Source organism: Schistocerca piceifrons, chromosome 11, assembly GCF_021461385.2.
Source record: "Schistocerca piceifrons isolate TAMUIC-IGC-003096 chromosome 11, iqSchPice1.1, whole genome shotgun sequence".
Classification (NCBI taxonomy): Eukaryota; Metazoa; Arthropoda; class Insecta; order Orthoptera; family Acrididae; genus Schistocerca; species Schistocerca piceifrons.
In genome coordinates, this window is record NC_060148.1 from 95,048,774 (window position 1) to 95,070,239 (window position 21,466).

Consider the following 21,466-nt stretch of genomic DNA (forward strand, 5'->3'; position numbering starts at 1 on the left):
AAGGGTCAATAATATTGAGATCTGGTGACTGTGGTGCCCAGGCAAGATGTGACAATTCACCCTCTTACTCACTAAACCAGCCGTGGACATTGTGAGCTGTGTGAACGGGGCCTGTCATCTCGGAACATAGCATCGCTGTTGGAAGACAGACAGTGTAGCATGGGATGGACCTGACAGCAAAATTGGTGACATAATCTGTGGCAGTTGACTACGGGGCTTACGGAATACCGTGATATGGCTGCCCAAATTATCATCAAACCTACACTACTTCGATCTTGTGATACGAAATCAATCAGAGGTTGTTAACACTGTAAAACAAGATTAAGCCAACCAAATTACACTCTTTCACTGCTCTGTAATCCAAGATTTATGGCTGTAGCACCAAGTTTTCTGTTACAGGCATTTGCAACACTTAGGAGTGGTTGCAGAATTCTAACTTGCGCTGAAATTTCCTGCTTGTGGAGATCCCATCACTTTGTTTTGGCACTGACAGGATTCGCGAGTACGACATTCAGTTCTGCAGTGACTTTTGCAGGTGTAATTAATTTTTCGTCTCAATCCTCTTCAATAACTGTCTTTCGTGTTCACTCGACTCACACTTTCATCCGTGTTGCGACTTGTGGGTAATGATTTCCTGCTTTCCCTGTGTGCAGTTTAAATCTTTGATACAATGCCTTTTGAAACACCAAACATTTTGACTACCTTGGTTATGGAAACACCCGCTTTACGAGCACTGACGGTTTGCCCGTGTTTGAATTCGCTTAGCTCCGACTTAGTGCACAGCTACGAGAACACTGTTCGGATCACGACTGACACTTGCAATGTATCGAGGACATTGCACAGGTGTCATTCGTGATCAAATACAGCAGAACGACCTGCAGGCTTGGGTAGTAGAGATGGGAAAAGTCGTTCATCCTTGGGAACTAGTTCACTGGTGATCGCTCTTTCTTTGGGAACCGTTCATTTTTACTCGTTCACCGTTCATTGTACTCGGTATATGGTTCTTATGAAAAATTGAAAATTAGTAGCATAGGTGACTGAAGGATGGGAGGCGCCAAGAGGGGGCACTTTAACAGAATTCTCTCACTCTTTTAAGTTTCGAGATTCTGCGAAACATCTCGTTTAGCGTACTGTAGCGTAATGTCGCTGATAGCAGTGAAATAATATAAGGTAGCGCACAAAAAGTCAGCACTGAGTACAGACTGCTTGCCAGTTATGCACGATTTGTTGACCCTGAAACTTCCCCTTTGAATGTAAAGAATGACGTTATTAGATTTTCAAACAGCTGAGCAAATCTGAATATACCAAGACATTTCTCTCTTTATTTATTCTGATCAACACTAAACTGACACACAATATTTTTTAGCGCATCGCAATCTAACTTTCAATAATCCCTAAAAAAGAATGGCTCTGACTAACAAAAACCTATACCTTTCATGAATCACTTACCTCACAAAAATCTTCGTTACTCGAGCTACTGCAATACAGCATGTGCCAATACTGCCAGCTAAATAAAAGATCCCAACTACTGAAGGCACTAACTACTGATAGGCATAGTTACCAAATGAAAGATTTTGATGGAGAACAAACAATGTATTTACTTTAATAGTGTTCAAAAGTCATAATATATATATATATATATATCAGTTCATGACATCCAGTTTTACAGATTTCCTTTTTTTGATGTACACACGTCCAGATTGTCCGCTCTCAAAACTCCGCCATCTCTCTCTCCCCACATTCACCACTGCTGGCGGCTCACCTCCAACTGCGCAACGCTATGCGCTTTTCACATCCAACTGCCCAACACTACAATAGCAAATATTCCAACAACGCAAACCAACCACAGACTGCACACAGCACAGTCAGTGATTTTCATACAGAGCGCTACGTGGCGTTACCAACATAAAAACCTAAACAGCCTATTTACAACTGCTACGAGCAGAATAGATAAACATGTAATAATTAGGCAGTGAAGAAATAACAAATAAGCTAATGAAACAACTTTGAAACAATGGATGAGGATTGGTAAGCGACAATGGGCAGTCTAGTACTCAGGGCCGATTTTTCGTGCTCCACTGAAATAATATTGTAGGAGTTATATTCTCTTTACAAAATGTGACACCAGACACTCGATTATGGAACGCGGGCTTCATTTGGTTGTAAGTCCGTCTACCTTCCATAACAATGAACATGCTCTTTTACCTTGGACTGAAAAAAGATGGAAAATGGCCACTAGTGTGTGCTGTGCCTACTTCCTTTACATGTGTAACAACAAAAATTCTTGCCTTTTTACAAGAATTTCTTCTGCTGTTTATCGAAATAGTGAAGTCAGCTCATACGCCATTTTGTTACCAGGAAAGACGTATGTATTACTTACCACGTAGTTGTAAAATTAATTATGTAATTTTAATTATTGGTCTTGGGCGCTGAGTAGAATACGAAAAGAACCAGAAGTTTAGAATTCAAAAAAGGTTTGACACAGATCTAGAATGGGCATGCAAAGAGAACGAAACAAACAACTACTACTCTATACTGAACTATGAGCAGTCGGCAGTGGAACTGCGACAAGCGGGTACCTGAAGGAGGACTAGTCTGGCCGACCGAGACAGAGAGGCAAATGGGACCAAGGCTGGAACGAGACCGGCTGACATGCCGTTTGGAAACGAGACCGACCGTTTCCCGTTCCCGGGAACTATAAGTAGAAAGCCACGACCGAAGTGAACTATGAAAGACGGTTCCTTAGAATTCATTCCTCGCTCGTTCCGTTCATCTTGGTGAACTGTTCCTTTAGACCTGTTAGTTCGCGAACGACCCATCTCTGTTCGGTAGCATCTGCATTTACTCTGTATGATCAAAAGTATCTGGACACCTGGCTGAAAATGACATACAAGTTCATGGTGCCCTCCATCGGTAATGCTGGAATTCAGTTTGGTGTTGGCCCACCCTTAGCTTTGATAACAGCTTCCACTCTCGCAGGCATACGTTCAATCAGGTGCTGGAATGTTTCTTGGGGAGTGGCAGCCCATTCTTCATGAAGTGCTGCACTGAGGAGAGGTATCGATGTCGGTCGGTGAGGCCTGACACGAAGTCGCCGTTCCAAAACATCCTAAAAGTATTTTATAGGATTCAGGTTGGGACTTTGTGCAAGCCAGTCCATTAGAGGGATATAACCGTCATGTAACCACACTGCCACAGGCTGTGCATTATGAACAGGTGCTCGATTGTGTTGAAAGATGCAGTTGCCATCCGCGAATTGCTCTTCAACAGTGGGAAGCAAGAAGGTATTTAAAATATTAATGTAGGCCTGTGCTGTGATAATGCTGTGCCAAATAACAAGGGGTGCAAGCCCATTCCATGAAAAACACAACCACACCTAACACCACTGCCCATACCCACACCCTGCCTTCGGATCGCCACATTGTGTACCATGATTCGTCACTCCACACGATGTTTTTCCACTGTTTGGTCATCCAATATTTACGCTCCTGACACCTAGCGAGGCATCTTTTGGAATTTACCAGCGTGATGTGTGGCTTACGAGCAGCTGCTTGACCATGAAATCAAAGTTTTCTCGCCTCCCGCCTAACTGTTGTAGTACTTGCAGCGGATCCTGATGCAGTTTGGAATTCCTGTGTGATGGTCTGGATAGATGGTCTGGCTATTACACATTATAACCCTCTTCAACTGTCGGCGGTCTCTGTCAGTCAACAGACGAGGTCGGCCTGTACGCCTTTGTGCTGTACGTGTCCTTTCATGTTTCCACTTCACTATCACATCAGAAACAGTGGACCTAGGGATGTTTAGGAGTGTGGAAATCTCGTGTACAGACGTATGACACAAGTGACACCCAATCACCTGACCAGGTTTGAAGTCCGAAAGTTCTGCTCTCTCACGATGTCAAATGACTACTGAGGTCACCGGTATGGAGTACCTGGCAGTAGGTGGCAGCACAATGCACCTAATTTGAAAAATGTATGTCTTTGGTTGTGTCTGGATATTTTCGATGACATAGTGTATTAGAATTTTGGGACATGTACTGTGTTCCAGCATAATGAAACACCTCAAAGAAAATGATCCATTGACATAGAAAGTGGACCCAGAAATACAGTTCTCGTGAAACGCAACTGCCTCTTTATTCGCACGATGTAATGAGTGCTGTCGACAGGGGAATTAAAGTTGATTTCATATTTCTAGATTTCCAGAAGGCTTTTGACAATGTTTCTCACAAGCAGCTTGTAATGAAATTGTGGGTCTACAGTGTGTTGCCTCAGTTCTGTCACTGGATCAGTGATTTCCTGGTGGAATGCTCGCAGTTCAGACTAATTAGTGTGAAGTTGTCTGCTGTATATTAAATACATTACAGGCAATATTAACAGTAACTTCAGACTTTTTGCAGATGCTGCACTTATCTATAACAAAGTACCATCTGAAAGAAGCTACGTAAATGTTCAGTCAAATCTCGATAAGGTTTCAAAGTGGTACAGAGATAGAAATGTAGAATTGTGCACTTGACAAAACAGAAAACGTCATGTCCTATAACCATATTGTCAATGAATTGCTTAGGAATGAAGAGACAACTCACCGAAAGGTAGAAGTGCTGTGTCGTCAACAGACACACAAACAAAAGATACAGAGCTTTGCTAACTTTCAGAATGAAATTCCTTTCTCAAGCTGTAGAAGAAATGTGTGTGCCCACACACACACACACACACACACACACACACACACACACAGTAGATTAAAGTCACCACCAACTAGTATTGCATAATCTAGGTATTTATGAACAACTGACCATGGAGTTTCTTTGAATGACTCTATAACAGTCAAAGCAGGGTCAGGTGGTCAGTAAAAACATTCAACAATTAACTTGGTTTCACCTGGACCTGTTCGCAATGTAATTTCACTATTGCACTCAATTTCAACCTCAGCAAAGACAATATTTTTGTCAACTGCAATGAACACCCTCGTAATCTGTCAGTCTGATAAACATTCCAAGATTCGCTAAATATCTCGGAGCTTTACTGTGGGTTTTAGTCAGCTCCCAGTCCTGAGACTACATTGAGGTTGAGAACTTTTCTGGAGGGCAGTAAACTCGGGAAATTTGCTGTGGATACTTTGACAGTTTACTGATAAAGTTTTTACAGTCAAACAGCCTTTACTCTGAACACAGTCTGATTTCGCTATGTGCGTATCGACTGGTGAGTGTTCGTGAGAGTACCTCAAACTACTGCGTAGCCTGAAAACCCTCCATGTGCACTCCACAAGTACTCTGCTACCTGAGTAGCTGTTTCCTTTGTGTAGTGCTCCCCTGATCTATCAAAGGGAGTCCTAGAAATCCACACCAGATAACACATATCCAGAATTTGCGTCCGACACCATTACACAGACGATTAATCATTTGGCTGAGACATTTCACACAGCTCCAAACCAAAGGACCCCAGTCGACTCTTGGAATGATCCTGCAACTAGCAAGCTCTGTTTGCACCCTGCGTGTGAGGCCAACAATCTTTACCACCTCTGCCAGCTGCTTGTAACATCTGAAGATGGCCTCAGAACCTGTGCAAAAGGCATCGTCGGTGCCGATGTGAGCCACAACTTGCAGAAGACTGCAGCCTGCGTGCTCGACAGCCTCAGGCAAGGCCACCTCCACATCTCGGGTGAGGCCGCCCTGGCAGACGTACTGAGTGTGCATTGGCTATCTTTCCAGCCCCGAAAGCTATCTCCCTAAGGAGCTCTATAACCGCATCTAATTGCTCACTGTGTGTTCGTATGTCAATTGGACCTCCACCCCCTTTCTTGTGTATAACCATGATTTTTGTCGTCTTGATATTTATTTTTAGTTGAAGACCCCCCAACCATTTTATTTAGTTCCTTCTCTGAGTGTGCCAATGCTGCAAATCAGCAGCAAATCTGATGCAGTAAATATGCACACCATTAATTTTGATTCCAGTCATCTTTTCTTTCATTGTTGTTAGGATATCCTTTATGAGTGTACGACATAACGTAATAAAGGGCATCCCTGTCTCACTCTCCTCATATGTTTCTTTCTTTTTTACCATTAATATCCAGACCCTTAGGGGTCCGCCGGCTCTTTCTAGGGGATCCGCAGCCATCTTTCACCAAATCGTTTAAAATAATGAGTAAAATTATTAAATAAAAATGTGAAAATCAAATTCATCACAACTCCCCCCCCCCCCCCCCTCCCGTTTGAAAAACGTGTGCTTTCACCTCAGGTCGTATCCCCAAGCAGCCATTACGGTTCCTAAATGAGAACGTATACACTGTTTAATGCCGGAGAATGCGGCTTCTCTGATCGACTGTTTAGCAACAATACGGGGGTCGTTTGTGCACTGGCTCACGGCGCTAGATGCGCTGAAACCTTTTACGCATGCACGGAGCGAGCTTTGTCGACCAATCACAGCGCTCGCTGGCACGTATGCAGCCCCAGGCATCATTAAATGTTAAACTTGCCTTGTCAGTGCACTACCGGTTTCATAAGTCGATTTTTGACCAGTTTATTACTTCTAACATGGATCAGTGGCTGAAGTCAGGATCATTGAAGAAGGGTGCAGTTTCTCCATCGCCTTCACAGCAAGGGAAGTTTCCAGTTGAAATGAATGAGGAGGGAGGACGACCAAAGGAAGACTTTACATACATTTGAACATTTTTCTTTGGATTTCACGAAAAATCACACACACACACACACACACACACACACACACACACACACACAACTGTTACGAAATATGCATGCTCCTTCACACACACACACACACACACACACACACACACACACACACACACACACACGACTGTTACGAAATATGCATGCTCCTTACACAACAGTAGCCAAATAGTGGAAGTGAACAGACCATAGCGAGAGCTTGTCAACAGCGAACAGTTTGGACGTGACGTTGATTGATCTTGGAAGAAGACAGCTCCAGCCTGTGAAATGTTAATTACCAAAGGGAGTAAATCCACTTGTGTGTGTCTGGATACAGTGGGAATTAAAATTGGATCGTTAATTTCAAGTTGTTTTCATTCATCTCTAAACCAAAGACTATTGATACTTGGTGGGGGGGGGGGGGGGGTCATTGGGAACATGGCACCTGCATTAAGAAGCTTTTAGTTCCCATGGGTTTCGTTCTGAAATTTGAAGTTACTGTGCTCTTGACTGACTAGGGGTCCGCCATGGATTTTCGACTGAAGAAGGGGTCCGCCAGCTGAAAAGGTTGGGAAGCCCTGCTCTAAGTAATAACTCCCATTCAACCGTATCATATGTGTTTTCTACATCAATAAATTATGTACTTTTTTGTCTACTTCTAATCTTCTCCCCAAAATTTAACATAGTGCCAATATTGCTTCTCTTGTTCGTTTCCCAAATCTAAAGCTGATAAGATTAAAAAAAATTACAACATGGAAAATAATTCGGATATTTCATGTGTGTATGGTGTACGTGCCAAAGTAAAGCAATCGTCAATATGAAAATTGTTTTGAACACCACAATGCTATACTAGTCACGTTCATTTTGGAAGGGATATGCAGTTACCTTCTTCCGACCTTTGAACTAACTTACCCAGCCATTTATATGGGGGCCTGCAGTTTAATGCGGATTCGGAACTGTGGGGCAACTCAACATTTTCCACAACTCAACATTTTCCACAACTCAACATTTTCCACAACTCAACATTTTCCACAACTCAACATTTTCCACAACTCAACATTTTCCACAACTCAACATTTTCCACAACTCAACATTTTCCACAACTCAACATTTTCCACAACTCAACATTTTCCACAACTCAACATTTTCCACAACTCAACATTTTCCACAACTCAACATTTTCCACAACTCAACATTTTCCACAACTCAACATTTTCCACAACTCAACATTTTCCACAACTCAACATTTTCCACAACTCAACATTTTCCACAACTCAACATTTTCCACAACTCAACATTTTCCACAACTCAACATTTTCCACAACTCAACATTTTCCACAACTCAACATTTTCCACAACTCAACATTTTCCACAACTCAACATTTTCCACAACTCAACATTTTCCACAACTCAACATTTTCCACAACTCAACATTTTCCACAACTCAACATTTTCCACAACTCAACATTTTCCACAACTCAACATTTTCCACAACTCAACATTTTCCACAACTCAACATTTTCCACAACTCAACATTTTCCACAACTCAACATTTTCCACAACTCAACATTTTCCACAACTCAACATTTTCCACAACTCAACATTTTCCACAACTCAACATTTTCCACAACTCAACATTTTCCACAACTCAACATTTTCCACAACTCAACATTTTCCACAACTCAACATTTTCCACAACTCAACATTTTCCACAACTCAACATTTTCCACAACTCAACATTTTCCACAACTCAACATTTTCCACAACTCAACATTTTCCACAACTCAACATTTTCCACAACTCAACATTTTCCACAACTAAACATTTTCCACAACTAAACATTTTCCACAACTAAACATTGTCAGAAGTAAAGGAAGTGATAAATGACAGATAAAAATTCTAGGATTTGACCAGGGATTGAACCCAAGACCTTTGTGTTTGTAGTGTGGCACTTTACCACCGAGCAACACATGGTGTATAAGTCAATTAAATAAAACACGAAAGAGAAGCAAAAATAGTATTTATATTAGGAGTGTTATCAGAGCAAGTGGATCAGTTCCAGATTGCTACATTTCAAGGACCGTGCCTAATGTAGCACTGTGCTGTCTGAACCAGTCTCTGGCTTTAAGGACAATTTACTTTTTGAAGAAATTTGTGTTAGCACCATGAGCTGCTTTTAGTAAATAGTGCTTTATTGACAACTACACTGTCCAGTCACATTGTGACCACCTGTCAAAACAATATTTTGCAGTGTAGACATGTAGGGAGAGAACTGGGATGTGCCAGATGCGCTAGGTTTCTCGATTGAGGATATGTGCCACGAACAGCTTGTTTTGAGGTGGTCCCACTGATTCTCGGTTGTTTAAAATCTGGGGAGTTTGTTGACGAGAGGAGTATGGTAAATACAGGGTGTTTCAAAAATGACCGGTATATTTGAAACGGCGATAAAAACTAAACGAGCAGCGATAGAAATACACCATTTGTTGCAATATGCTTGGGACAACAGTACATTTTCAGGCAGACAAACTTTCGAAATTACAGTAGTTACAATTTTCAACAACAGATGGCGCTGCAAGTGATGTGAAAGATATAGAAGACAACGCAGTCTGTGGGTGTGCCATTCTGTACGTCGTCTTTCTGCTGTAAGCGTGTGCTGTTCACAACGTGCAAGTGTGCTGTAGACAACATGGTTTATTCCTTAGAACAGAGGATTTTTCTGGTGTTGGAATTCCACCGCCTAGAACACAGTGTTGTTGCAACAAGACGAAGTTTTCAACGGAGGTTTAATGTAACCAAAGGACCGAAAAGCGATACAATAAAGGATCTGTTTGAAAAATTGCAACGGACTGGGAACGTGACGGATGAACGTGCTGGAAAGGTAGGGCGACCGCGTACAGCAACCACAGAGGGCAACGCGCAGCTAGTGCAGCAGGTGATCCAACAGCGGCCTCGTGTTTCCGTTCGCCGTGTTGCAGCTGCGGTCCAAATGACGCCAACGTCCACGTATCGTCTCATGCGCCAGAGTTTACACCTCTATCCATACAAAATTCAAACGCGGCAACCCCTCAGCGCCGCTACCATTGCTGTACGAGAGACATTTGCTAACGATATAGTGCACAGGATTGATGACGGCGATATGCATGTGGGCAGCATTTGGTTTACTGACGAAGCTTATTTTTACCTGGACGGCTTCGTCAATAAACAGAACTGGCGCATACGGGGAACCGAAAAGCCCCATGTTGCAGTCCCATCGTCCCTGCATCCTCAAAAAGTACTGGTCTGGGCCGCCATTTCTTCCAAAGGAATCATTGGCCCATTTTTCAGATCCGAAACGATTACTGCATCACGCTATCTGGACATTCTTCGTGAATTTGTGGCGGTACAAACTGCCTTAGACGACACTGCGAACACCTCGTGGTTTATGCTAGACGGTGCCCGGCCACATCGCACGGCCGACGTCTTTAATCTCCTGAATAAATATTTCGATGATCGTGTGATTGCTTTGGGCTATCCGAAACATACAGGAGGCGGCCTGGATTGGCCTCCCTATTCGCCAGACATGAACCCCTGTGACTTCTTTCTGTGGGGACACTTGAAAGACCAGGTGTACCGCCAGAATCCAGAAACAATTGAACAGCTGAAGCAGTACATCTCATCTGCATGTGAAGCCATTCCGCCAGACACATTGTCAAAGGTTTCGGGTAATTTCATTCAGAGACTACGCCATATTATTGCTACGCATGGTGGATATGTGGAAAATATGGTACTAGAGTGTTTCCCAGACCGCAGCGCCATCTGTTGTTGAAAATTGTAACTACTGTAATTTCGAAAGTTTGTCTGCCTGAAAATGTACTGTTGTCCCAAGCATATTGCAACAAACGGTGTATTTCTATCGCTGCTCGTTTAGTTTTTATTGCCGTTTCAAATATACCGGTCATTTTTGAAACACCCTGTACATTCTAATGCCCTTAGTCATGCATGTACACAGTGAGCTGTGTTACACGTTGCAGCCGGTAAATGCCATTGTATCGAGGAAAAACAAACTGCATGTAATAGTGGACATGATCTGCAAGGATAATTCCATACTTGTGTTGATCCATTGCACCTTTCAGAACGACAGGAATCACCCAGGGAATGCCTTCTGGCTTGGAACCTTCTGTAGATGGTTGCAGGGTGTTTGCTTTCAGGCGTTTCATGCCGTACACGCCAACAGCTGTGCGTCCAGTGAGGGCTAAAACCTGATTTGTCTGAAAAGGCCATCTTTCGCCACTCGGTGGATTTCCAGTTGCTTCACTGGTGTATGAATTCCGGCCTTCTTTGGTGACGAACACCAGTCAGCACGGGTGCGCGAGCAGGCACCTGCTACAGAGGCCCGTAAGCAGCAATGTTCACTGAGCAGTACTTGAGGAGGCACTCGTAGTAGCCCCTTGGTTCGTATGGGCCGTCAATTGCTCAACAGTTGCATTTCTATTTGCCCATATATGGACCTGCAGCCATTGTTCATTCCTGTCATCTGTGGCCCATGGTGCAACTGCTTGCTTGGACACTTGTTTTGGAGAGTGCTGTTTTGTCGTACGCTGTGTACTTTAATCGGGATGGCACGCAAACAGTTTAAAAACTTGTCGTTTCGGAAATGCTTCCGCCCTTGGCTTGGAATCCAATGATCATTCCCTTTTCGACATCAGATAAATAGCTCTATTTTTGCATTATGGGAATGATTACACTGTTGTATATGTTCTCCAGACATGCTTTATGTAGCCTTCACAACTAGTATTGCCACTTACCATCTGTAAGTAGTTATTGCACGGTCATGTTGAATATGCAGGGTCTACATAGACTTGGGAAACACTTTCAATCATTTATTGCACAAGAACCAAACGTTGTACAGATATCATACATATGTCATTTTGAAGAGAAACCCTGAAATTTTTTTTCATGTATGCCGCCACAGCGTACTTTGGTAATCTGCCGATAGTCAGCACTAGTCGCAAACGTGGCGAGTTCATGTGCGGAGCGAGCTTTCTGTGTGTTGGAATTCGACAAAAACAAGTGTGCTACAGCTCTTAAATGGATGTTTAGAGCCAAGTACAGTAAGAAGCCACCAACTAGGGAGGCCAATTATCACTGGCACAACAAATTCATTACAACGGGTTGCTTGTGCCCGGCAAAGAGAAGCGGACGTCCCAGTGTGAGTGAAGTGAATGTGGAGCGCATACGAGAGACATTTGTAAGGAGTCCCAAAAAAAAAAAAAAAAAACTGTGTGTCATGTATCCCACGAACTTGAAATGGCTCCATTGATAGTGTGGAAAAGTCCTGCGACAGGAGTTGTTTGTGATACCATTCAAATTGGAGCTAGTGCAGAAGCTCAGTGACATGGACAAAGAGAAGTGTTTTGAGTTTTGTTCGCAGTTGCAATAATTGAATGAGGATGGGGATGGCATTGTTGATCGATTAATTTTTAGCGACGAAGCCACTTTTCACACTAATGGGAAAGTGAACAGGCATATTGGTCAAATCTGGGGTACAAAGCATCCACACGATTGCACTGAATTTGAGCGTGATTCCCCAAACGTAAATGTTTTTGTGCCTCGTCACATCGAAAACTGTACGGGCCATTCTTCTTTGTGGAGAGCACTGTCACTGGATATTCCTACTTAAGACATGTTGCAGCAATGGCTGATGCCTCAAATGCAATCGGGCTCTCTGTTCATCTTTCTACAGTATGGGGCTCCACCCTATTTTCACCGTGAAGTTCGTGGGTGCCTGAACACAGAGCTGCCGCATTGATGGATTGGCCGTGCTACAGAAGGGGACAGCTGTTTCACGAAATGGCCTCCCCAATCACCAGAGCCCACTCTGTGTCGCTTTTATCTGTGGGGACACATTAAACATCTGGTGGATGTACCGCCTCTACCACGTGATGTAGCAGAGCTCCGGGAGAGAATAGGGGAAGCGACTGCCACAAGTTGACGATGCCACGCTGGCACGGGTATGGCAAGAATTTGATTACCGTATTGACGTCTGCCAGGTCACTCGTGGTTTGCCTGTTGAACGTTTGTAAAAAAAAAAAATAAAAAAAAAAAAAAAAAAAAAAAGCCTTTCAGAGTTACCCTTCAAAATACAATATGTATGACATCTGTACAATGTTCAGTTCTTGTGCAATAAATAATTGAAAGTGTTCCCGGACTTTGTGCACCCTGTAGGTGCTAGCAACATTAATGTGGCTGGGTTATGTAGTTTCAGTGGCAAGTACCATTTTGAAGTTGACATAAAAATAAATTGTGATAAAGGGTATTGGTTTTTATAGATTAACATGTGAATCATCATATCCAAGTTAACGGTTGTCTTGTCTGTACACTTGATGAGTTTCAGCTTCTTCCTGTGGTGTGCAAGTATAGCTCATTGTGTCTGGCCTGGCAAAGACCATCTTTTTTGTAAAACGTGCTCCACACTATTTGATATTTTGGGAAAGTCTGCAGCTGTGTCATTCATGATTTAAATAATGAAAACTACACCAGTCACTTATTTTTTCGTGCTTAACCCAACATGTATTGAGAATTTATTCTCATTTTAAAAGCATTTCTTTACATGAATATTTTTGGCATTGTTTGTATGTGTAATTTTCTGCCTCTTTTACATCTTCTTGAGGTTATGCCGCTATCGGAAAATTAGACAAAATGAATCTGAGTATTTTTGATGGTAATGTTAGAAGTGGTATTTTTTGGCTGCTTACAGATATTGTGCCGCCTCTGTTATATAGAATGTCACGCACGTAAAATGTACTTTTATGACTGGATTATTGATTAGGTTTTTTTTTTTCTAATGAGGAAATGTACACGTTTATGAAAATTACTACACTTATCATATGCAGGAGAAACATTTGAAAAAATTACCTGATTCACTACCTAGTTTGTCATTGAGAATTTTTTCTCCTTGCTTTTTGTGTTCTAAAAAAATTCCAAGCTCCTCCATTAAATCCATCGTATATGATCTTTGGAAGTAGTGGAGTATTTTAAGATCTTCTATGTTTTCGATTGGGTGTCTAGTATTTCTTAAGTGTGTTTGTGTTGCTGATTTTGTTAATTTGTTATGTGTGTAACTGTTGCTGTGTTCAGTGTATTTAATTTGAAAATTCCTACCAGTTTGTCCTATGCAGTAGCTACTACATAGGGCAAACTGGAAGGAATTTTCAACATATACTATTTCTAACTTTAGCATTTAAAAACACTCAATTTAGCACCCGAAAACACACAAAAACACTCAAATATTCATTTTGTCAGATTTTCAGATTGCAGTATAACAATATCAAAAAGAGTCAAGATAGGCAGAAAATAACACATGAAAACACCACCAAAAATATTCATGTAAACAAATTCACTTGAAAATGAGAATTCTTGAAACGCTCTGTGATAAGCCTGAAAAAACAAGTAACTGGTGTAGTGTTCATTATTTAAATCGTGCTCCACAGCCTTAATGTATTCGAAGAATTTCGTGTTACTGGTGACTAGTGCTGTATTGACGACTAGATTTGGTATGACAAAAAATTTTCAAGTCAAGTCATTTTAGCAGTATCATATGTTGGAGTAACACAAAATGTTGACACTGTTTATTGGGCCTGCGCATTTGATGATGGGCTCCCACAAGGTAGTGTTTTGTCCCCTCCACTTTTCAAGCTGTACACAAATGACCAACCAGTTGGGCCAACGACAAGAAGTTTTATCTACGTTGATGATGTAGCCATTGCCTGCCAATCCAGATCAATCAAACATATTGAGAGAAACCTAACAGATGCCTTAGAAGTATTAACTAAATATTAGAATGGGAACCAGCTTCGACTGAATTCAGCAAAGAAACAGACTTGTTTATTTCATCTGAACAATAAGGAAGCAAACAGGGAGTTACAATTGGAATGGCACTCAGTTAAACTTAAACACTGCCCAAACCCAGTTTATCTTGGAGTCACATTAGGCTGAACATTGTCTTACAAGAAACATGTAGAAAAAACTAGAGTGAAAGCCAACTCACTGAACAGTATAATCCGCAAACTTATCAACTCACACTGGGGAGCAAATCCTGAAATTCTACGTGCATCATCACTGGCATTGTGCTTTGCTCCAGCTGAATATGCATGCCCGAAGCAAGATGCAGCACTGAATGACTCATGTCTATTAATTATGGGGTGCCTGAAGTCTACAGACCGCGATCTCCATTATGTGTGTTCTGGAATAGCCCCCCGCCGCCCCTCCCCCCACAGATAAGACGACAAACGTTGGTGATGGCTGAATGAAGCTGGCAGTGCGAAGATAGAAGACATCTACTGGATGCACGCCAGCCAATGGTGGAGAGATTTAAATCTAAGAAAGATTTGATAAAAGTTGAACATCCACTAAATGAAAGTCGACCTACAACCAGAGAATCAATGTGGAAACAGAAATTGGATAAAGGCAGCCTGAAAAGTTGGAACATTAAATAAAAACTTCCTGCTGGATCACATTTGGAATGGAGAGTGTGGAAGAGCCTAAATAGACTTAGGTGTCAAATGGTAAGATCAAAGGATAACATATTAAAGTGGAATAACCAAAGAAGAGTCCTGCCAATTTGGAAAAAACAAACGATGACACACCTGTTGACCTGTCCATCTTTGCTGGCCCCATACACTTTCTAAGACCCATGGTTGGCCAACGATGCTGCAGTGAAGTGTGGCGAGCACTGGAGAGAGAGATATGAGCCTTGCTATAGACAATAATGATGATCTAAGATATGTGAAGATCATGACTGTATATATGAAAGCGTTGGTATGTTGATAGAGACACTAACAAACACAAACACACACACAAAATTCAAGCTTTCACAACCCACGGTTGCTTCATCAGGAAAGAGGGAAGGAGAGGGAAAGACGAGACGAAAGGATGTGGGTTTTAAGGGAGAGGGTAAGGAGTCATTCCAATCCCGGGAGCGGAAAGACTTACACACGCGCACACACACACACACACACACACACACACACACACACACACACACACACACACGCACATATACAGACACGAACAGACATGTGTAAAGGCAAAGAGTTTGGGCAGAGATGTCAGTCGAGGCGGAAGTACAGAGGCAACGATGTTGTTGAATGACAGGTGAAGTATGAGCGGCGGCAACTTGAAATTAGCGGAGATTGAGGCCTGGTTGGTAACGGGAAGACAGGATATATTGAAGGGCAAGTTCCGATCTCTGGAGTTCTGACCAGCAACAAACTGTCCATTCGCATGATCGGACACAGGCAGACAGTGTTTGTTTGTATTGAGGATCACCCTGTGGCTAAACATGCCTCGGTGCACGTCCAGCACATCTTGGCACAGTGTTACACCGTCCGGGTTATCTGGATACTTCCCGCTAACACCAGCCTGTCAGAAATCCGGAGATGGGAACTTGCCCTTCAATATATCCTCTCCTCTCGTTACCCACCAGGCCTCAACCTCCGCTAATTTCAAGTTGCCGCCACTCATACCTCACCTGTCATTCGACAACATCTTTGCCTCTGTACTTCCGCCTCGACTGACAACTCTGCCCAAACTCTTTGCCTTTACATGTTTCTGCCTGTGTCTGTATAAGTGCAGATGGATGTGTGTGCGTGTATGTGTGTGTGCGCATGTGTGTGTGCGCATGTGTGTGTGCGCGAGCGCACGCTCGCACCTGTGTTTACCTGTCCCTTTTCCCCCCTAAGGTAAGTCTTTCCGCTCCCGGGATTGGAATGACTCCTTACCGTCTCCCTTAAGACCCACATCCTTCTCTCTTTCCCTCTCCTTCCCTCTTTCCTGATGAAGTAACCGTGGGTTGCGAAAGCTTGAATTTTGTGTGTGTGTGTGTGTGTGTGTGTGTGTGTGTGTGTGTGTGTGTGTGTGTGTGTGTGTGTGTGTGTTTGTCTCTCTATCAACATACCAACACTTTCGTTTGGTAAGTTACATCATCTTTGTTTTTAGATATAACTATTATTTAGTTGTATTTGTAACCTAGTATATATAACCTATTAATTAATTACAAATGTAACTCATAGATAATTAAATAAATGAATAAATTTGCTGAGTGTCAACGGTTTATGTGACTTGGTCACATGCCACCGTTACAATAAGAGTTTACTCGTAAATGGTACTATCTGCCAAAACTAGTTATAATAAAGCATTATTCACAAAAAAAAAATTATGGTGGTAACATGAATTTCTTCAGATATACTACAAATGTGAAGCATGCTTTTAAACAATGAAAAATTAAATCTGTTTGTTTTGTGATTAATTTTGAAGTGTCTTTTAAGATCGGTTACATACTTGTTTGCACCACAGGTGATAAATGGGGAAGGTGCAGACAACACACACGGTTCGCCAGCTTACGGTGGTGGTAGCCGTGGCGGCAGGGTGAGGGAGCGGCAGTGGAGAGGAGGAGGCGGTGACCGACCCCGACAGGTGGGCAGCGGGCGATTCACGGACAGCGGCGGACGGCGGGTGCAGGATGGCGGCCGCTACAGCGACTGGCAGGCCGGGGAAGGCAACAGGTGAGGTGGGAGAGGGTGTGCGCATGTGTGCGTGTGCGCACTCTGTCTTCAGCACTTGAGGTCTATGAGCTTCGAAACAGAAACATGTGCTTGAACTTTATGACACCATATTTTCAGCTGTAATATCTCATACAAGGGAAGTGTACACCTTACGGGTAAAGCTACTTGATATTAGCAATAAACTTTGAGATACAGGTTGATTCTTGTGAGAAGATAACAGCAGTCAGCCCCTTTTTATAATGCTATTCATATAAAGAGCACAGTTACAAATTTCGAACTGACAGGTTCATCGTCAGACAGCTTGTTCACCTTATGATACTTTTTTTGTGCTTTACATTATTTTTCACTGATGTAAAGTAGGAAACAAATATCTTGACATGATTGTTCCATCTGATGAAGTTGTCAGTTTGAAATTGTGAACAGTGCTATTTATATAAATAGCATTACAAAAATTGCTGTTATTTTTTCTGCAATAATCAAGTCAATTGGTAGTCAGCCACAGACTCTGCATGTCATGTTTGATAAAATAGCAACAAACTTTGAAAATTTAACATTTTAAAATTTGAATTTAGCATTTGTATTTTTTGTGTCTGTGATATGTGGTGATATGTGCAGGCCTTCTTTTGATTTGGTCAACACACACACATGCACAGATACTCACGCAAACACAACTCTCATGCACATGACCACAGTCTGTGGCTGCCATGGCCAGATCTCGGCAGCCGGAGACTGTGTGTGTGTGTGTGTGTGTGTGTGTGTGTGTGTGTGTGTGTGTGTGTGTGAGCGAGCGCGTGTTTGGCTTCATTCTGATGAAGGCGTTTTTGGCCAATAGCTTACTTGTTTGACAGTTTTTGTTGTGCCCATTTGTGACTCAGCATCTCCACTACTTGGTGAGTAGTAATCTGTCCACTTCATAATAGTACATATTTCAAAATTCTTACCCTAAAGTTTGATTTTTGTCTTCCTCAGTCTTCGCACATTCATAAATTAAAAAAGATTACACCATAAATGTTCAATAAGAGCATGCAATTCCAGTGATACCATAAATATCTGGCAAAAATATTTACAAAAAATTTGTAGCTTTACTCATATTTTAGAAAATCTTCAGTAATTACAAAAAAAGAGTAAAAAATACAGCAGATGACAGAAAAAACAGCCATACTATGTATCTTGACTTTGATGCTGGTTTCTTGCCTCTCTTTTTATTTATTCATTACTCTACCCAGGTATAAATGCAACATCCTTGGTTTAGCGTTCAGTTTTCAGTCATGTAAAATATGACAGACGTATCTCGTTTTACCTACTCCATGTTAACTCAGTAGTGCATAAATGTGTGTTTTGCACAGGTTTGCAGAACATCATATTTAGCAAATTGGTAGTTACACAACAAGTAATCTGTTTGTTTACAATCGTAATGTTTACTTTTGTGTCATCTTTACGGGGTGTTTTCACGTATAACAACAGATTATTAAAGACAGTAAAAGTCTAGCAACTGTATGTTCAAATTTTTAGCATGTAAGTAATAAATGTCACTGAAATATTCTAATTATAATATATTTTGCAGAAATTTTGAGTTTTATCGCACCTTGAAATCAACTGAAAACATGGTGCTCTATACCCAGGTATTGTTGGAATAACCATTTTTTACACTTTCGAAACACTTCGCATTTTTAGAATGTGGGTATTTCACGTAGCTCTACTTAAGGGTCACTGACTTTGCTCATCTCTCGTGCAACTTCAGTACATGCAAAGCCTAAAAAATATGAAACACTCACAGGGGGATGACGAAATGGATTAGAACTATACAGGTTGAGTGGTAATTTGTTCTTATTTCAGTGCTTACAAATTCAAGTCAAATTTACAAAGAACATAGCAGACAGTACAGCACTTTCTCACAGAAGGCAAAGGTCCCAAGTTCGAGTGTCGGTCTGGCACACAGTTGTAATCTGCCAGGAAGTTTCATATCAGCACACACTGGGCTGCAAAGTAAAAATCTCATCTGGAAATATCCTCCATGGCTAAGCCATGTCTTCACAATATCCTTTCTTCCAGAAGTGCTAGTTCTGCAAGGTTCGCAGGAGAGCTTCTGTGAAGTTTGGAGGGCAGGAGTCGAGGTACTGGCAGAGGTAAAGCTGTGAGGATGGGGCGTGAGTCGTGCTTGGGTAGCTCAGATGGTAGAGCACTTGCCCGCGAAGGCAAAGGTCTCGAGTTCGAGTCTCGGTCTGGCACACAGTTTTAATCTGCCAGGAAGTTTCATATTAGCGCGCACTCTGCTACAGAGTGAAAATCTCATTCCGAATATTATCCCACTAATCAGTATGACGCTGCACCTCCTGCAACTTAGGTTTATGCACTGATTCATTTGGGAAAGGTGTTATAAATGAATTGTGGATTCATTGCTGGACACAATATTGTGCCATCAATCAGCAGTTCTTGCTTCCCAATCATGGCACCACTCTGAAAACGGTGTTGTGTGGAGTGTTAACAGCAGCCTACACGTAGGACTGGTAATTCCTCAGTCCGGTTGCCGTTTGTGATCAGACAAGGTTGATCAGAACCTTGATAACATGAATGTCTGCCCCCATATTGACATGCAGTCCAGCAATGGGCCACTGTTGGATCCAAATACTCCACCAATCTGGATATTGCATGATTTCACCTGCCGGCCAAATGGATACCCACAACGAAGTTCCTTTCAAACTCCTTGAGGGAGCTGGTAATTCTGTGTCACAAGAGTACCCTCATTTTCGTGTCCTTGAAGTTGTCGCACGACGTCAGACACTGTGCGTGCCCCTTGTATACCCTACGACAGGGCTGGCCACGGCACACCAAACTTAATGTGTGCAGGGTCTACGGGCCACAGGTGGGTCGAGGCTCTGCCTACGTCACATTTGTTCCTTCCTTCCAGGAAATACTAGGTACAGTGCGACATGTAATTTAGTAGTGCAGTGTGGCATTTTTCAGCCAGCTCAACTCTCTTCAGTTCTGCAGAGTTGTGATATCAGCACTTTTTACCAAGTGCTACTTGCTCGTTGTATGAAGAGCATTCGCAGGTTCAGTGGGTGTTGGCACAAAAAGAGGCAGTCTAGCAATCTATCATCACAAGCCTGTAAAAGTAAATGGGTATGACAGATGAGAGAGATGAGAATTCTCAGTATCTATTATGCACTCGGATAAGCGACAGGTGTTGCAAATTTGCTATGAAATGCTTTTACAATACCGTGCGGAAAGAATTTAAAGATATAGTTGACAATGAAACCGCAAACACTTGACAGTGATTGTCAGACGGGATTCATTGTCAAGTAATAGGGGGAGTTGGCAAATAAAGATTCTCCTGTCGACTGTGGGCAGAGTTGTGTGATATGGGCGAAAGACGACGTGGCAGGTGAACGCGCACGTGCAAGGCACCGATACACCATTGGGTAGAGGTCGACCGCAATCGAGCAGATGGCGCTGTCGCAGTGCCTGCGCAAAGTGGATGCCAGCTGCTCAGTCTTTTCCCAGAGCTATGGAGAGAGGGTGCGTTTTGGAATCAAGGTGAAAGTGAGAGCTGTTATCCGTTATGAATGGGCACATGGAGTATCAGACACAGAAATTCATAACCGCCTTGTTGAGGTGTACGGGTCAGGTTTGATGTCGAGGCAAATGGTGTGGAGATTGTGCCAGCAATTCAGTGATGGACGTCACCAAGTGCAGGACAAACAGAAACCTGGACGGACGTGCACGGCCACTACAGGTGCAAATGTCAGGAATGTGGATGACATGATTAAAGCGAACCGGCGTTCAATGTTTCTTCCATATGAAATGCCCTGATTTTTTCCTGGAAGGCTTGTTGGCGCTTATAAAGCGGTATGACAGATGTCTCAATGTACATGGAAATTAGGTAGAAAAATAAAGGTATATCTTATCTTTAATGTCTCTCTCTCTCTCTCTCTCTCTCTCTCTCTCTCTCTCTCTCTCTCTCTCTTTTTCTCTTTTCCCCATTTCACGCATAACTCTGACCACAGTCGACAGGAGAAACTTATTTTCCAACTCCCCCCCGTACATCAAGAACAACTTAGGTCGAGTCCTACGTGAGCGACAGAAGCGAGCGACTTCTTGATACGCAACACTCCAGTGACAAGCAGCAGCATCAGTCGGAAAGCTCGGGTGTCCTGTGTGCGAGCGACCATCTCCATGGATAATTTCATAATTTATATCATCAACTACGAAGATCACCAGACAAATTCCTCGAATGCACGTGAATGCGTGGAAGATC

General features: G+C 42.5%; 1 protein-coding gene across 1 annotated transcript in view; it reads left to right on the forward strand.

Annotated features, from left to right (window-relative positions):
* The window catches only part of LOC124719745 (protein shuttle craft), a 258,849-nt gene that overhangs the window by 11,988 nt on the left and 225,395 nt on the right, over positions 1–21,466 (forward strand). The window contains exon 4 of the mRNA XM_047244946.1: positions 17,000–17,208. Within this exon, the coding sequence (XP_047100902.1) occupies positions 17,000–17,208 (209 nt within the window). The remainder of the gene's footprint in view (positions 1–16,999; positions 17,209–21,466) is intronic.